Genomic DNA, 14,074 nt, shown 5'->3' with positions numbered 1-14,074 from the left:
CCAACCATCTAATAGAGGTTTTAATTTTTAGGGTAATTATTTATCCCATTTCACTGTCAAAATAGTCAAAGTCAATACATAACACACATTACATTATCTGTAATAACAATAACAATATGTTATCTGTAAGTTATCTTAGTGATCAAAGAAATGAAAGCTGCACAGGCTCGTTTAGCACATTGCAAAGAGTTAACTGAATGTTTTGCTACCCTTGTATGAAGAAGAAAGACAAACAGCAGAAAACCACCATACACAAAATTGTATCTCTCTAATACCAACCATTAATCTCATCCTTTAGTCACGCAAGTTTAAGTTTTCTGATTACATTTTACAAAAGTTTCCAGTAGTCTTTGCTACTGTCATTAACATTTGGTGGTTTTTTGCCTGAAAGGTTCCTTTTCCAAGTTAACTCTGTATGAACCATGACAGCAAGGTTTTATCCAGTCATGTAAGGGAATTAAACACACATTAGGGGGCTGACAGTCTGCGCTGAAAACATTCAGCGGGTTACCCTAGTGACAAAAGCCAACGCCTATTGATGTACCTGTCAAGGCCTCCTGCACTACTGTACAGAAGCTATAAATATCCGATTTCACCGTGACAACTTTTTCAAGAATTACTTCAGGAGAGCACCACTTATAGAGCTGGACTGGGACCGGAATACGTGTCAGGTCACTGCGTTCTCCACCATCTTTGCTGTATAAAGGGAAAAAAGTCGTAAATTGGGACATGCAGCACACTCAACTAGAATCTATACCTTTTGCAATTAAACACCTGAGTTTCTTACATCTGCTTTTAGTTTAAATACCTAAAAGGTCCAGAGTATACCCACAAATAAAAATGTGTGGTATTTTCACATGAATAAATGTATTTTGGTACATTACAGCAAGACAAAAGTTACCTTCTGGCAAAAGTAACACACACTAACAAATTTACACTCAAAAAGAAATCAGAGAAAGTTTAAAGTTTCACAGTAGGAATTTTACAAACAACCCTTTAGCTCTGGCCAGCGTTCTTTGACCACGGACAAAATACAAGAAGGTGCCACCTGGCCTGTTAACATTTACTTTGCAATGTATACATATGTCTAGAAGATAACCTCCTCCTCACATTTAACTGTAGAGTTTTTTGTTATTCATTTCACAGTACCTGAAATAGCTAAGAAATCACCAAGATTTATTAACAAATCACGTTTACAGGGAGGTTAGGAAGTATCTTTGCTCCTTTCAGGACATTACCATTGGCAAATTTTTGTTTATTACCCATTTTACTCTTTCTTTACAGTCTAACCAGCCATTTACTTTCTTCCTAATCAGACTGCGCTACAGGAAAGAAGCAAAAAATGTATATAAGTAGTAATTTGCCCAGATGAAACGAATGGTGTCTCTTACAAAAGCAATACTCTGTCACCGGTGGCACTTAATTACTACCTGTTCAATGAGGTGTGGAATCATTGACTTTAGGTAAGCCTCCATAAGCATAAGTTCAGTATAACAAGAGGAAACTTGAATTATTTCCAGACCAGCAGCAGAATTAGTGACTCAAAGAGGAATTTCATCTCTCTTCTGTAAGATTAGGCTCTATTTCTCTATGATGGTATTTTTATACTTCAGTAAAGAGCTGCTTCTTTTACCAGTTTCTATTTTCAGATATTTGTAACACAGCAACTAAGTCTACCTGAAGTTTGCCATGCTGCCTGTGGCAAAGTTAATGTACCTGAGCACTAATACTTTGGAGTTCTTCACTCCTGTAACTCTGTTGCCTGACTTGGAGGCAGGAGTCCCTAGTCATCAAGAGGGGCACTTCAGCAGAATTTAGCACTAAATTTGACTTTACTTGTGTTTATCACTTTCACAGAAACAGTGAGGAAGTTCTTTACCTCTCTATCATGTATTCCAAGTTGCATAGCTTTGCCTCACCAGAAGAAACAATTTGAATAGCGTAGGAGGTGACTGAACGGTGGATAAATCCACGGGAGTGTAGAAAACGCAAAGCGTCGTTAATTTGAAGCAGCACGTGCAAAATCGTCTCCATGTGCAGTACCGGGAATTCTGAACGCTGAAAAAAAACCCGAAGTATCAAATTTGCATTGCAGGTCTTTAAAGCTTGATGTAGGGGAAAACTATTACTATACAGAAGGCAGCAAAGAAAGCCAACATGAAACATATTGCAGTAGAAATCATACAAATTGCACTTGCTAAATAATGTTCATTCCCAATACCAAACCAACCAACAACACCTTAAAAAGTAATTAAGAAAAAAAAAGATATTGACTATGCCAAAGTCACTCTGAAGCAGAACGAACTTAGAATTTCTTGCCTTTAACTGCAATTTCTTCAGTAACTTAGATGTCTGCATTCAAACAGTTAAAGAAATAAAATAACAACTCAATTAATTGGAAAAAAAAAAGGGGGAAAAGAAAAATATGGAATGACAAAAACAAAACACAGATCTGCTGATGAATAAAAAAAAAACCAAACCCACAACTGAGTACAAGCCTTCAGTTTTACACACAGGCAGTTTGCAATGTACTACGTGCAATTATTCAAGGGCAAAAGCTGGTCTTGCCACATTTGCAGTACACAACCACATGCAGATTAAAAGCTCAACTGAGTTTAGCAGCAGCCATTTTAAGACTGACACCAAACAAGAAAAATCAATGCAATTGCATCTGACCATTAACTGAAGTATTTGCCAATTACAAACATTACCAGCTTACACTGAGTATCTGACACTGTGCAATGCAACAGAAACACGGATACACGGACTGATGATTCTGTCTTCTTATTCTTTGACTAAAGATGGTAGATGTAGTTACTAAACCTCTTCCTCTCAATCAATTACTATTTAAAAACAAGTACTCCAATTACCCTTTCATGAAGGATGCTGTACAGAGAACCAAAGTTAACCCTTTCATATACTAAACGGGTTTTCTCCAAGTCACTAGACAGACAAACAGACATCAGCTGTAGCAAATGAGGATGACGGAGTTGACTGCAATGAGAGAGGAAAGAAAAACTGTAAGGCAAATCTGAGATTAAAAGAGAAAGAGTCCTGGCCTTATAAGTGTTTTTATCAATACAATGTGAATGCTTCTAACTTTTAATGAAAAGACCCCAAATTCTAAAAATAGTTTAGGTGGCATTTAGGAAACAGTGCTTACTGTCACAACTAGGAGAATCCATAAATAAGCCATCCAAGAAACAAGCAATGAAGCGTTCATCCAGACACAGGAGAAGAGAGTATCATCTTCTCCTGTGTTAGCCACTGAGGAGCGAATGGAATGGGAAGAGAGAGAGGAGACCTGTGCTTCTCATTTGGAGAGAAAGTGCAACCACAGCCTGACAGTCCTCCTGAGGTTAATCGCGTTTCCTCACATCACTGTGACACCCAAACCCCAGAAGCACTTGTGGCTACTGCAAATTCTTTCTTACCTACTACGTTCCTGCTCCGCAACAAGAAGATCAGCCAAGCGTAGTTTACTACAATTCTGATGGGGCTCAAAGCTGAGTTCCTTCACTGTAACTCTGCTGCCTTCCCACATTAAGCTATAAGGAGAAGAGGAGGAATTTCTACAAGATGCCTTCCACAGTACTTTTTTTTCAGTTCCGGGATTACTTATAAAGAATTTTGTAATTCTGAAATGCTCCAGTGCTGTCTCCTACTGTTTGTAACATTGCTTTGATGATCCTGGTTATAGCATATACTCTTTCAAATTGACAATAAATTCTCATCCTGTTAAAGACTGAATGTAGCAGGACAGGTTTGCTGCCCCAAAATGCGACCCTTCCATGATGTAAGGTAAAGAACTAGGACACTCTAAAGCTCGTTTCACTAAAGGCCATCAGCCCACTGTGATATAAATCAGAGCATTGGGAAGATTAAATAACAAATTTGTCAATTCTCAGGTGCCTCTGAGGCACAGTTACTTGCTACACAATACGAAAGATTAAAAAAAAGCTCAATCTGCGCTTGCAACTCATTTCACCATAGGTTCGAGCAAGTGAGCTGCAGACGCACGTATCCAGAGGCCTGAGGTCTAATCCAACAATTACAAGGATTAAATACTGAACAACACAATCTGTGCAAACCCAGCAACGTATTTCCCACCACAAAAGGAATCAGTACTGAAACATTGTTACCACTAAATAACCATAACTGGTTTAACATTGCTGTAACGGACCAGAGCAATCTACAGATATCAAGAGGGTTTAAAGAAGATATTTATCAGTGGACTGCAGAAAACAAGTTGCAAGCAGAAAGCAGTGTATGAATACAGAATACACAAGGAAAACTACTGAAACAAAGCAACTGGTCCAACAACTTGCTGCTTAATAGCAACAGATAAATACCAAAAGGGGCTAAAATCCCTTTGATTCCACTTACTTTGTCATGATCATGTATGGTCCAACATGGTAAGAAAATGCTGGTTCATCATCTGCCTGAACCACGTCTTTTTCCCCAATAATAGGGAGAGACGCCAAGTACCCTACATGCCCACCGCCTGCAAGATAAAACTGACAAAAGACCAGGGCATAACCAAAAGGCATATGCAACAGTTCCCAAGATCTGTCACGTCTCACGCAAGTTCACTAAAAACCTGCGGGCCATCACTGCAATGGGAGCACCAGCCAAAGCATCAATATGAAATGTTAAGATCTATATATCAAAAGCTTAACTTTCTAGCGAAGCTGAAACAGGGAAAGCAGAAACGGTCATTAAGAACTCCCACAGGTGACATTTAACAGGAGAGTTTCTATTGCCTGTTCCAAAACAGCTCCCTCCAACAGGGCCTACTAACGACTAACGGTCTGAATATTTGCACTCTCCCAATTTTTCTCCCACCATTTCAGTAGAAATAAGAACACACTAAAAATGAAAAACAACACAGGTGGGGTAATTACTGTGAAGAATATGTGACTCCGAAAAACTGTACTAATACTATTAGAAAACCATTATCCATAACTTCTTACCTTCCCAAATCCAAAGCTGTAAATGTTCTTGGCTGCAGTAGCTCCACCTTTTAGAAATCTACCTAAAGGACTGTCAACGTTTCTAAGTATCAAAAACATAAGCAATAAGAGTAACTAATATGCCAAGGCTTAGAGTTAAATACAAAAAAAGAGAGAAAAAAAATGCAGAAGTTCTGCAACAGCCATGTATTTAAAATGTTGCATTTGTCTGGTCTCACATGAAAAGTCTAATGTGGAAGCTGAAATTCCAAATTATTGTGCAACTCATTAAACCTTTTTAGATACACGGTTATGATACATATTTGTTTAAAGCAATTAAAAAAAAAAAAAGAAAAAATACATAGGCATGCTGCATCGCTTTTTGTTCACAAGTATGTATTTTTCCTAACATGTATCTGACATAAAAGCTCTTGAAACAGTTGGAAACACATTCCTAGAAGATCTGCAGTGACGTTAAAGGGTCAAGAAACAAACTATTTCATGTCAGCGCCATTTTAATACTATTAAAATCCAGTACTTCATATTGCTGATTTCAAGAGCATCTCTTTAATATACAGATATTTACAACTATCAAGTTTCTATTTGGAATTCTCACAACAGAAATAAAAGGTATCATCATTCCTAACACGCATTGGTTTTAAATCTGATATCGTCGAAAAGAAACAAGAACGTGTTAATTTTAAGGTAAGAGTATGGAATTAAAAGTCCTTGTAGTTCAATCCCTCAGTACTTGGGAATATATTCTTACCCTTGAACAAGACCCCCAAATCTAGACGGACTGCAGACCAGCGCATTTGGTGAGCCAACCTTCCTGAGTAGATCAGAGGGAAAATTTTGAATGACAGCCTGCATGTGGAACGTACAACGCTGTATAAATTCCAGCATCTAGAGAGAAGGGGGAGGGGAAAAAAGACAGACAAAAAATTACTTCAGAACTGTAAGATACACCATTTTAAATTAATATGTCATGACTACTGAAAAAATAACTCATTACTTGCAATATTTAAATAGGCATTTCAAGAAATGGATACACAGCAATCTTCAAGAAAATCAATTACATTAAAGTCTAATGAAAGCTTACTTCAAACACTAGATGACTAACTTTCAAGACATTCACCCACTGAAAATTGTAGTATCAGGTTTCTTTTTAAGAGGAGCATTGAAACAACAGGAGAGAGGAGTATTACAAGTTTTAAATCAATATTGCAGTCATGAATAAGCCTCCTTGATACATTTTGCTCCCATGGTAGCAAAACTGACACATTTGCCGACACTGTTCATGCATAGACTGAGATTCACTTGAAAACTACCTCAGCTTTACTCCTGATTCACACATACGTGCAAACAAACTACATTCATCAGGGATGGAAAACAAGAGCCTGTCATTCTCCCCACGGCACACTTACACATCAAGGTCCCAACAAGTTACAGACACACATCTGCACCTGAGCAGAACCTTAGTTAAATAATCTGAATCATGAGGACTTCAAAATACCATTACTGACATTGAAAAATTATGTTAAATAGTTATCTAACATGTAAAAGCCAAGAATTTCTCCCTGGAATACTGGAGTTTCTACGCTTTAAGATGAAGATGTAAGCACATATTCAACACGTATTGCACACACATACCTGAGCACTGCTTGCTTTTCCAGCAGACATAGCCCAGCACTGAGGATTTTTTCCACTTTTATCATGTACTCTCAAGTCACCTCCTTCATCCAATAACCTGCTAAGAATCCACTGATTTCCTGAGAATGCAGCTGCATGGACTGGGGTGCTTCCATCGTAACAGCGACTGAGGAACGGTAAAGCAGAAATGTTTCAACCTACCCCTACTACACTCAACCAGCTGTGCTTCTGGGGGAAAAAGCAGCATACCTAGAATGTTTATGTACTCCCAAACAACAACATACACTGTGAAACAGGGAAAATTAGGCACCTACTTACCTCTGAGGATCTTTGGCTAAAATAGCAACGTGCATCTTAAGCATGTCTTCATTTACATCCACTGAATATTGTGTATTACATTGACTAAAACCACTAAAAGATTACCCATTTATTTCAATTTAAGAAAAACTGTGTATTTTTATACTTAACTGATTAGCATCTGAGCCGTAATCCAACAGCACATCCACTATTTTACGAAGACCTAGCAATGCAGCAGTGAAGAGTGAAGTCTGGCCCATGGAATTAACAGCATCAACAAAAATACCTACAAGAAACCAAAAGATTACAAGGCAAACGCTTGTTCGCCCCCACCCCGAATAAAAGGCAAGGGTTCATTAACACTGAAACCAACTGCCATATTCCCTCTAAAATACTAGAAACATGAAAACATAATGATATTAGCAGAAATTGAAAAAAGAGCAAATGAACTTCCTTACGACGCAATGCTTGTCCATGATGTTTTCAAATAAACGATGAACAAACGAGAGGCAAAGTATTAGCCTGGATGAGCACAGACAACACCAGAGGACAGCATTAATAAAACCCAAAATTATCCTAAAGCAGTAATTAATAGACGAGTAGTTTGTTACCTTAACAAATTTTGTTCAAAATAATGAATTCCATTTCGTACAACAATGGAAAAAGCTAGCCTGGAGGGATATGAACCTGCAACCACAACTGCACAATGAGTTAGATGACAAAACTGATCTATTCTTGGTCTCATTGATAAAAAAGGCTCAGGATTCAGTGATTCCATGAAACACCCTGGCAGACCGCCCCAGTCCTGCAGCTCTCCCTGGTTCAGACCCTGCTGCGGCAGAGCTTGCACCCCCCGTGGGGGCAATGCGGCCTGGACCATTCATAAATTGATCCATTTCTGGAACAATTTGGTTTGTTCAGCCTTGAGAAAAGAAGACTGAGTGGAGAACTTATCATCACGTTCCAGTATTTAAAGGGTGACCACAAAGAAGATGGGAGACTCCCTTTTTACAAGGACCAGGGATTACAAGTTACTCCTGCGGAGATTCTGAGTGGAGACAAGAGGAAAATTATTCCAGAGACCAATCAACCATTGAAACAATCTGCCTGCCCAGGGAAGGGGTGGAATCCCCAACACTGGCCGCTTTTAAGATCCAGATGGACAGGGTGCTGGGCCACCTCGTCTGAACCATGCTTCTACCAAGAAAGGTTGGAGCAGATGATCCTTGAGGTCCCTTCTGACCTGGGATTCTGTGATTCTCACCGGCTCAGAGCCCGCTCTAGCAGACAACCGGCACCCTCCGCGGGGTGAATGACATGGCACCGCGCCGCCATTCGTAACTTCAGCTGTTGTTAACACCGCTAATAAAAAAGTGAAAGGGGCCGCTCAGCCCGCGCTCTCTCCCTCCCGGCTCGCGCCAGGAACGGTCATCGATGGCGACGGCTCCTGCCCAGGCAGCGCCGCCGCCCGCCTCGCGCTCAGGAGAGACCGCCACGCTCCTCCTCGCGGATTGTGACGCCGAACAAGGGCGATCACTCCCCTCTAGTGACCAACTACAGAAATGATCCCTGAAAGTACAGTCTTACCCGACACACCGCCGCCACGCCGCCCCACCGCCGCGCACCGCCCTCCAACACACGGACACCCCGCACCGACCCACGCCCTCCCGCCGCCGCCCGCCGCCCCCCGGCACGGCACGGCCCGACCCGCGCCCCGCAGAACCGCTCCGCGCCCGCGGAACCGCCGCGCGGGGCTCCGGGGAGGGACACGCCCGCTCGTTTGCATCTAACGCCGCGCTCGGCCAATCAGAACCGCGGCTCCGCCCTCGGGACGCCGGTCCCGCGGCCCCGCACCGCCCGGACCCGCTCCTGGGGACGGAACGGGAACGGCTCCGAGCGGGGCTGGGACGGCCCCTGTTGGGGATTAGAGCAGGTTTTTTTATAGAATATTGGAATCCATGGTGTGATCGCCTAAAATTATGTTGGATTGAAACTTGAGTGATTCTGCATGGCATGAGTGGCTGGAGAGCAGAAGCCTTGGGCTGCAAACCGTAACTGAACATTAGCTGAAACTTCGCTTAGTCGAAAAGAAGAATTACTGGGAGTCTTGCGCAGGAGATAAACTGGATCGGGACTATAATTCAAGGAAAAGATTTCCAAAGAAAGAGAGAAACGGTTCAATCTGAAGTCAGCAGCAGACAGATGAAACCCAAGTGTGTATAAAATGGGAGGATGATGAAATTGCATAAGATAAAATTTGAAATATTTTCAAAAAGGGCTTCTCAGACTCTTCTATAATAGCCCCTAAAGCCCCTCTCCCCAGCGCTGCTCGGTGACTCTGTGCTCAGAGCCAGCAGCTTCAGCCTCGTCAAGGAGCAGCACCCACAGCTCAACAGCCACTTGGCCTTCAGGGACCAGCCACACGACAGGGAGCAGAGCGGGGCGTCCCCAGCCCCAACACGCTCTCACCCCTCCCTGACAGCACTAAAACAACAAAGGAACCTGCTCGGCTGGTGTGGGGTGAGCGGTGGACATTGTCTACCTGGATTTCTCCAAAGCTTTCAACACAATTCCCTACAGCCTCCTCCTAGAGAAACTGGTGCATTATGGCCCAGACAAGTGGTCTGTGCGGTAGGGGGAGAAGTGGCTGACTGATGCACCTGGAGTGAGGTGGTCAATAGCTCCTTCTCAAACACAACCTGTCACAAGCGGGGTCCCCCAGAGATTGATACTGGGCCCAACTCTGTTCAGTGTCTTTGTAAATGACCTGGATGATGGGATCAAGTGTACCCCGATGAAGTTTGCTGATGACACCAAACTGAGTGAGGAAGTGGACACTTGGGAAGGGAGAGCCACCCTGCAGGAAGACCTGGATAGGCTGGAAGAGTGGGCTAACAAGAACCTTATGAAGTTCAACAAGGACAAGTGTAAGGTCTCACACCTGGGAAAACATAATCCAGGAGTGCAGTCCAGGGCTGGGATCCACCCAGCTGGGGAGCAGCTCTGTGGAAAGGGACGTGGGGGTTCTGGTGGACAACGAGCTCAATATGAGTGAACAGAGTGCTGCTGTGACATAGAAAGCCAACAGGGTATCACCAGCAGAGATAAAGAAGTCATTATCCCTCTCTGCTTACACTTGTCAGGCCACACCAAGAAAACTGCATTCAGTTTTGGTGCCCGCTATACAAAACAGTTGTGGACAGGCTGGAGAGGGTCCAGAGAAGGGCCACCAAGACGATCCAAGGTCTGGGAAGCCTGCCACATGAGAAAAGGCTGAGAGAATTGCCACTTGAAAAAAGAAGGCTGAGGGGAGAACTTATCATCACGTTCCAGTATTTAAAGGGTGACCACAAAGAAGATGGGAGACTCCCTTTTTACAAGGACCAGGGATTACAAATTACTCCTGGGGAGATTCTGAGTGGAGACAAGAGGAAAATTATTCCAGAGACCAATCAACCATTGAAACAATCTGCCTGCCCAGGGAAGGGGTGGAATCCCCAACACTGGCCGCTTTTAAGATCCAGATGGACAGGGTGCTGGGCCACCTCGTCTGAACCATGCTTCTACCAAGAAAGGTTGGAGCAGATGATCCTTGAGGTCCCTTCTGACCTGGGATTCTGTGATTCTCACTGGCTCAGAGCCCGCTCTAGCAGACAACCGGCACCCTCCGCGGGGTGAATGACACCGCGCCGCCATTCGTAACTTCAGCTGCTGTTAACACCACTAATAAAAAAGTGAAAGGGGCCGCTCAGCCCGCGCTCTCTCCCTCCCGGCTCGCGCCAGGAACGGTCATCGATGGCGACGGCTCCTGCCCAGGCAGCGCCGCCGCCCGCCTCGCGCTCAGGAGAGACCGCCACGCTCCTCCTCGCGGATTGTGACGCCGAACAAGGGCGATCACTCCCCTCTAGTGACCAACTACAGAAATGATCCCTGAAAGTATAGTCTTGCCCGACACACCGCCGCCACGCCGCCCCACCGCCGCGCACCGCCCTCTAACACACGGACACCCCGCACCGACCCACGCCCTCCCGCCGCCGCCCGCCGCCCCCCGGCACGGCCCGACCCGCGCCCCGCAGAACCGCTCCGCGCCCGCGGAACCGCCGCGCGGGGCTCCGGGGGGGAGGGACACGCCCGCTCGTTTGCATCTAACGCCGCGCTCGGCCAATCAGACGCGCGCTCCTCGCCCCGGGCACCGCCCACAGCCGGTCCCGCGGCCGCGGCTCCAGCCGGTACCGACACGGAGCACGGCCCGCAAACGGGAAATCCCGGAGTCCGGGCAGATTCCAGGGCTCCGGTCGGCAGCGACACCCGCACCGCACAGCTCCTGCAAGAGCCCGCGCTTCCTGCAAAGTCACCCGGGGGCCATGGAACGCCTCCTCCCGACAACTATCACAGAAAGTTCATTTCCTAACGAGGGTTCCGATTTGTCTCTACAGGGTGAAATCTTACGGACGCCCTAAAGATATAGTGGCAAACCGCATAGTCCATAAGATATATAATGGCACACTGCATGGTCATGACTGAGCAAGCACAACTAAGGGACCCCAGCCCATTGCAAGGAGGACAGTCCCTGCCCTGAAGAGAATGACTTTTGTTTCTCTGAACCTTAAATCTGCCCAGGAAGAATAAAAGTTACCCCTGGACTAGCAAGATAAGGCCAGCACCCAGCCCCTCTAGCACTTCTGTGAAACACCCCCATTATTGGGCATCAGAGATAAGGAACTGCAGCAAGACTGACTCCACGGTGCCCAGACCCAGAAAGAGGCAAATGGATAACAACGCCACACAATTATCATTACTTTGAAAACCAGTAGTGTGTGTGCAGGTGTGTTAATGACTGGTCAAATCATCTTCTACCTGAATGCTTGAAAGATGTAAGAACCACATGTGAACCCGCATCTGGGGTGCCTCAGTTTGAGTAGGATACCTCGTGTGTATGAATAAATAATTACTTTTGTAATTCCATACTTTGCACCCAAGCCTCTCTCCTTGGACAGCATGGGCCAGTTGTGAAGTTTTCGCAACACAACACACACCTCACTCTGTGCTCCCCCCGCCCCAGGACGCCAGAGAAGAGGCCCCAGAAGCAACACCCGGCAGTGCTGCAGGGCTCCTGCTGGGTGCTCAGGAAGGGATGCACTGGTTTCCAGAGGCTACCGAGGCCCAGCGCTTTCAAACATGCGCTCACGTACCAACTAGAACTCCACAGAGAGCCATCGTAATTGACACTATCCTTTACAGCTCTGGATCCAGCCTGAGCACCAAGGACTTCCACACCACAGCCAACAGCATAACAGGGAGCAGTTTCTCCAAAGCTCAGACCCCAGCAGAGACCCTGTGGCCCCAGGATCCAACCTGACATAGCCCATCTGCCATGGCACTGCAGAGCATAAAGAGCACAGCATCGAGCAGTTCCTTCCCTAAAGCCCACCAGACTCTGGTCAAAGGTTTACCATGCTCCAGGTCCAGCCTGAGCAACACAGACTCCCACAGTGTGCCACGAAAGGTGAATCCCAAACAGTTTCTCCACAGCCCCTCGTCACCCTCCGACGAGTTCTATTCATCACAAACAATCCCACAGCACTGTGAGCACACCATTGCCCTGGCACTAACGAACTCTCAAAGCATTTATTTTCACTGGACGACTAACTCCACCCCACCGCACATTACAAACTGGACCAAATGATCCTTGAGGTCGCTTCCGTCCTGGGCACCCTCCGCGGGGTGAATGACACCGCGCCGCCATTCGTAACTTCAGCTGTTGTTAACACCCTTAATAAAAAAGTGAAAGGGGCCGCTCAGCCCGCGCTCTCTCCCTCCCGGCTCGCGCCAGGAACGGTCATCGATGGCGACGGCTCCTGCCAAGGCAGCGCCGCCGCCCGCCTCGCGCTCAGGAGAGACCGCCACGCTCCTCCTCGCGGATTGTGACGCCGAACAAGGGCGATCACTCCCCTCTAGTGACCAACTACAGAAATGATCCCTGAAAGTATAGTCTTGCCCGACACACCGCCGCCACGCCGCCCCACCGCCGCGCATCGCCCTCTAACACACGGACACCCCGCACCGACCCACGCCCTCCCGCCGCCGCCCGCCGCCCCCCCGGCACGGCACCCCCCCCCCCGCCCGCTCCCCGCTCCCGCCCCGCACCCGCGGAACCGCCGCGCGTGGCTCCGGGGGGAGGGGGGGGGGGCACACGCCCACTCGTTTGCATCTAACGCCGCGCTCGGCCAATCAGAACCGCGGCTCCGCCCCCGGGACGCCGATGCCGCAGCCCAGCACCACCCGGACCCGCTGCCACCGCCCACAGGGACGGAACGGGAACGGCAGCGGCGCAGGCGGCTCGGAGCGCGGCCCCCGCACCCCCTCTCCCCGCGCTGCTCGGCGGGTCTGGGCTCAGAGACAGCAGCTTCGGCCCCGCCAAGGAGCAGGACCCGCGGTGTTGAGAGATATTAGTTGTTTAGCTTAAATAAGAAAGTTTTAATTATAATTAATTACTTAGGGTTATGGTGTGATTGGTGCTGTTTGCTTACCTTTACTTACTATGAGTACCTTGATTTGCTGAAGCCTTTAGGCCACAATAATTTTCTTAGTAATTTTCCTAGCAGCTGGTATAATGCTGTGCTTACTCTTTTAGTATAAGAAAAATGTCGATAACACACTTATGTTTTGGTAGTGTTTTCCCTAAGCCTGGGACTTTTCAGTTCCCCATGTTCTCCCAGCCAGCACAGGCACACAAGAGGCACAAACCACACAATAAGGAGGTGACAACCCTCAGCAGAGGCTGAAAATCAACAAGATCAGAGCAGTCAACAGCCAGCCTGGGCACAGAGAGAGAACCCAGTAAGGTGTTAGTAGATCCCACACCAAAAATCACCACTGGGCTAAAACACACAAATAGCACATGTATAGATTGCAAGGGTCTAATTGCTCAGGGACTTCTTTGTTTCAGGTCGTTCCCTTTTTGGAGGCTCCCAGCCCAGGCTGACCCTGCTGCTGTACCTTTTAATTATATTATCTGATTTTATAAAATCTGACGCCTGAGACGCTGCTGTGGGAAACCTGAGGTCAAGCCTGAAGAAGGAGGGAGCACGCCTGAGAGTGTGTGTGTGTGTGAGAGGAGCAGAAAGGGGTACCCGTTGTCTCCCAGGGGTCACCCTCTGTGGGTGGTCCTG

General features: G+C 46.4%; 1 protein-coding gene and 3 non-coding genes across 4 annotated transcripts in view; all 4 read right to left on the bottom strand.

The window, feature by feature from the left end:
* Window positions 1-14,074, bottom strand: part of TEX14 (testis expressed 14, intercellular bridge forming factor) — a 35,828-nt gene that overhangs the window by 19,861 nt on the left and 1,893 nt on the right. The window contains exons 2-10 of the mRNA XM_054210030.1: window positions 7,074-7,188; window positions 6,606-6,771; window positions 5,722-5,858; window positions 4,974-5,055; window positions 4,387-4,517; window positions 3,435-3,548; window positions 2,871-2,994; window positions 1,880-2,058; window positions 545-696 (exon numbers count right to left, since the gene is read on the bottom strand). Coding sequence (XP_054066005.1) covers window positions 545-696; window positions 1,880-2,058; window positions 2,871-2,994; window positions 3,435-3,548; window positions 4,387-4,517; window positions 4,974-5,055; window positions 5,722-5,858; window positions 6,606-6,771; window positions 7,074-7,188 — 1,200 coding nt within the window. The remainder of the gene's footprint in view (window positions 1-544; window positions 697-1,879; window positions 2,059-2,870; window positions 2,995-3,434; window positions 3,549-4,386; window positions 4,518-4,973; window positions 5,056-5,721; window positions 5,859-6,605; window positions 6,772-7,073; window positions 7,189-14,074) is intronic.
* Window positions 8,285-8,487, bottom strand: LOC128913228 (small nucleolar RNA U3). Its single transcript, XR_008467892.1, has one exon. It is a non-coding gene; the product is annotated as a small nucleolar RNA U3 (small nucleolar RNA).
* On the bottom strand, window positions 10,646-10,848 carry LOC128913220 (small nucleolar RNA U3). Its single transcript, XR_008467884.1, has one exon. It is a non-coding gene; the product is annotated as a small nucleolar RNA U3 (small nucleolar RNA).
* LOC128913209 (small nucleolar RNA U3) lies at window positions 12,696-12,898 on the bottom strand. The gene has a single exon (XR_008467873.1). It is a non-coding gene; the product is annotated as a small nucleolar RNA U3 (small nucleolar RNA).

Source organism: Rissa tridactyla, chromosome 7 (assembly GCF_028500815.1).
Source record: "Rissa tridactyla isolate bRisTri1 chromosome 7, bRisTri1.patW.cur.20221130, whole genome shotgun sequence".
Taxonomy (NCBI): domain Eukaryota; kingdom Metazoa; phylum Chordata; class Aves; order Charadriiformes; family Laridae; genus Rissa; species Rissa tridactyla.
Note: the sequence above shows the minus strand (reverse complement) of the source record. Positions and strands in the feature narration are given on the sequence as shown.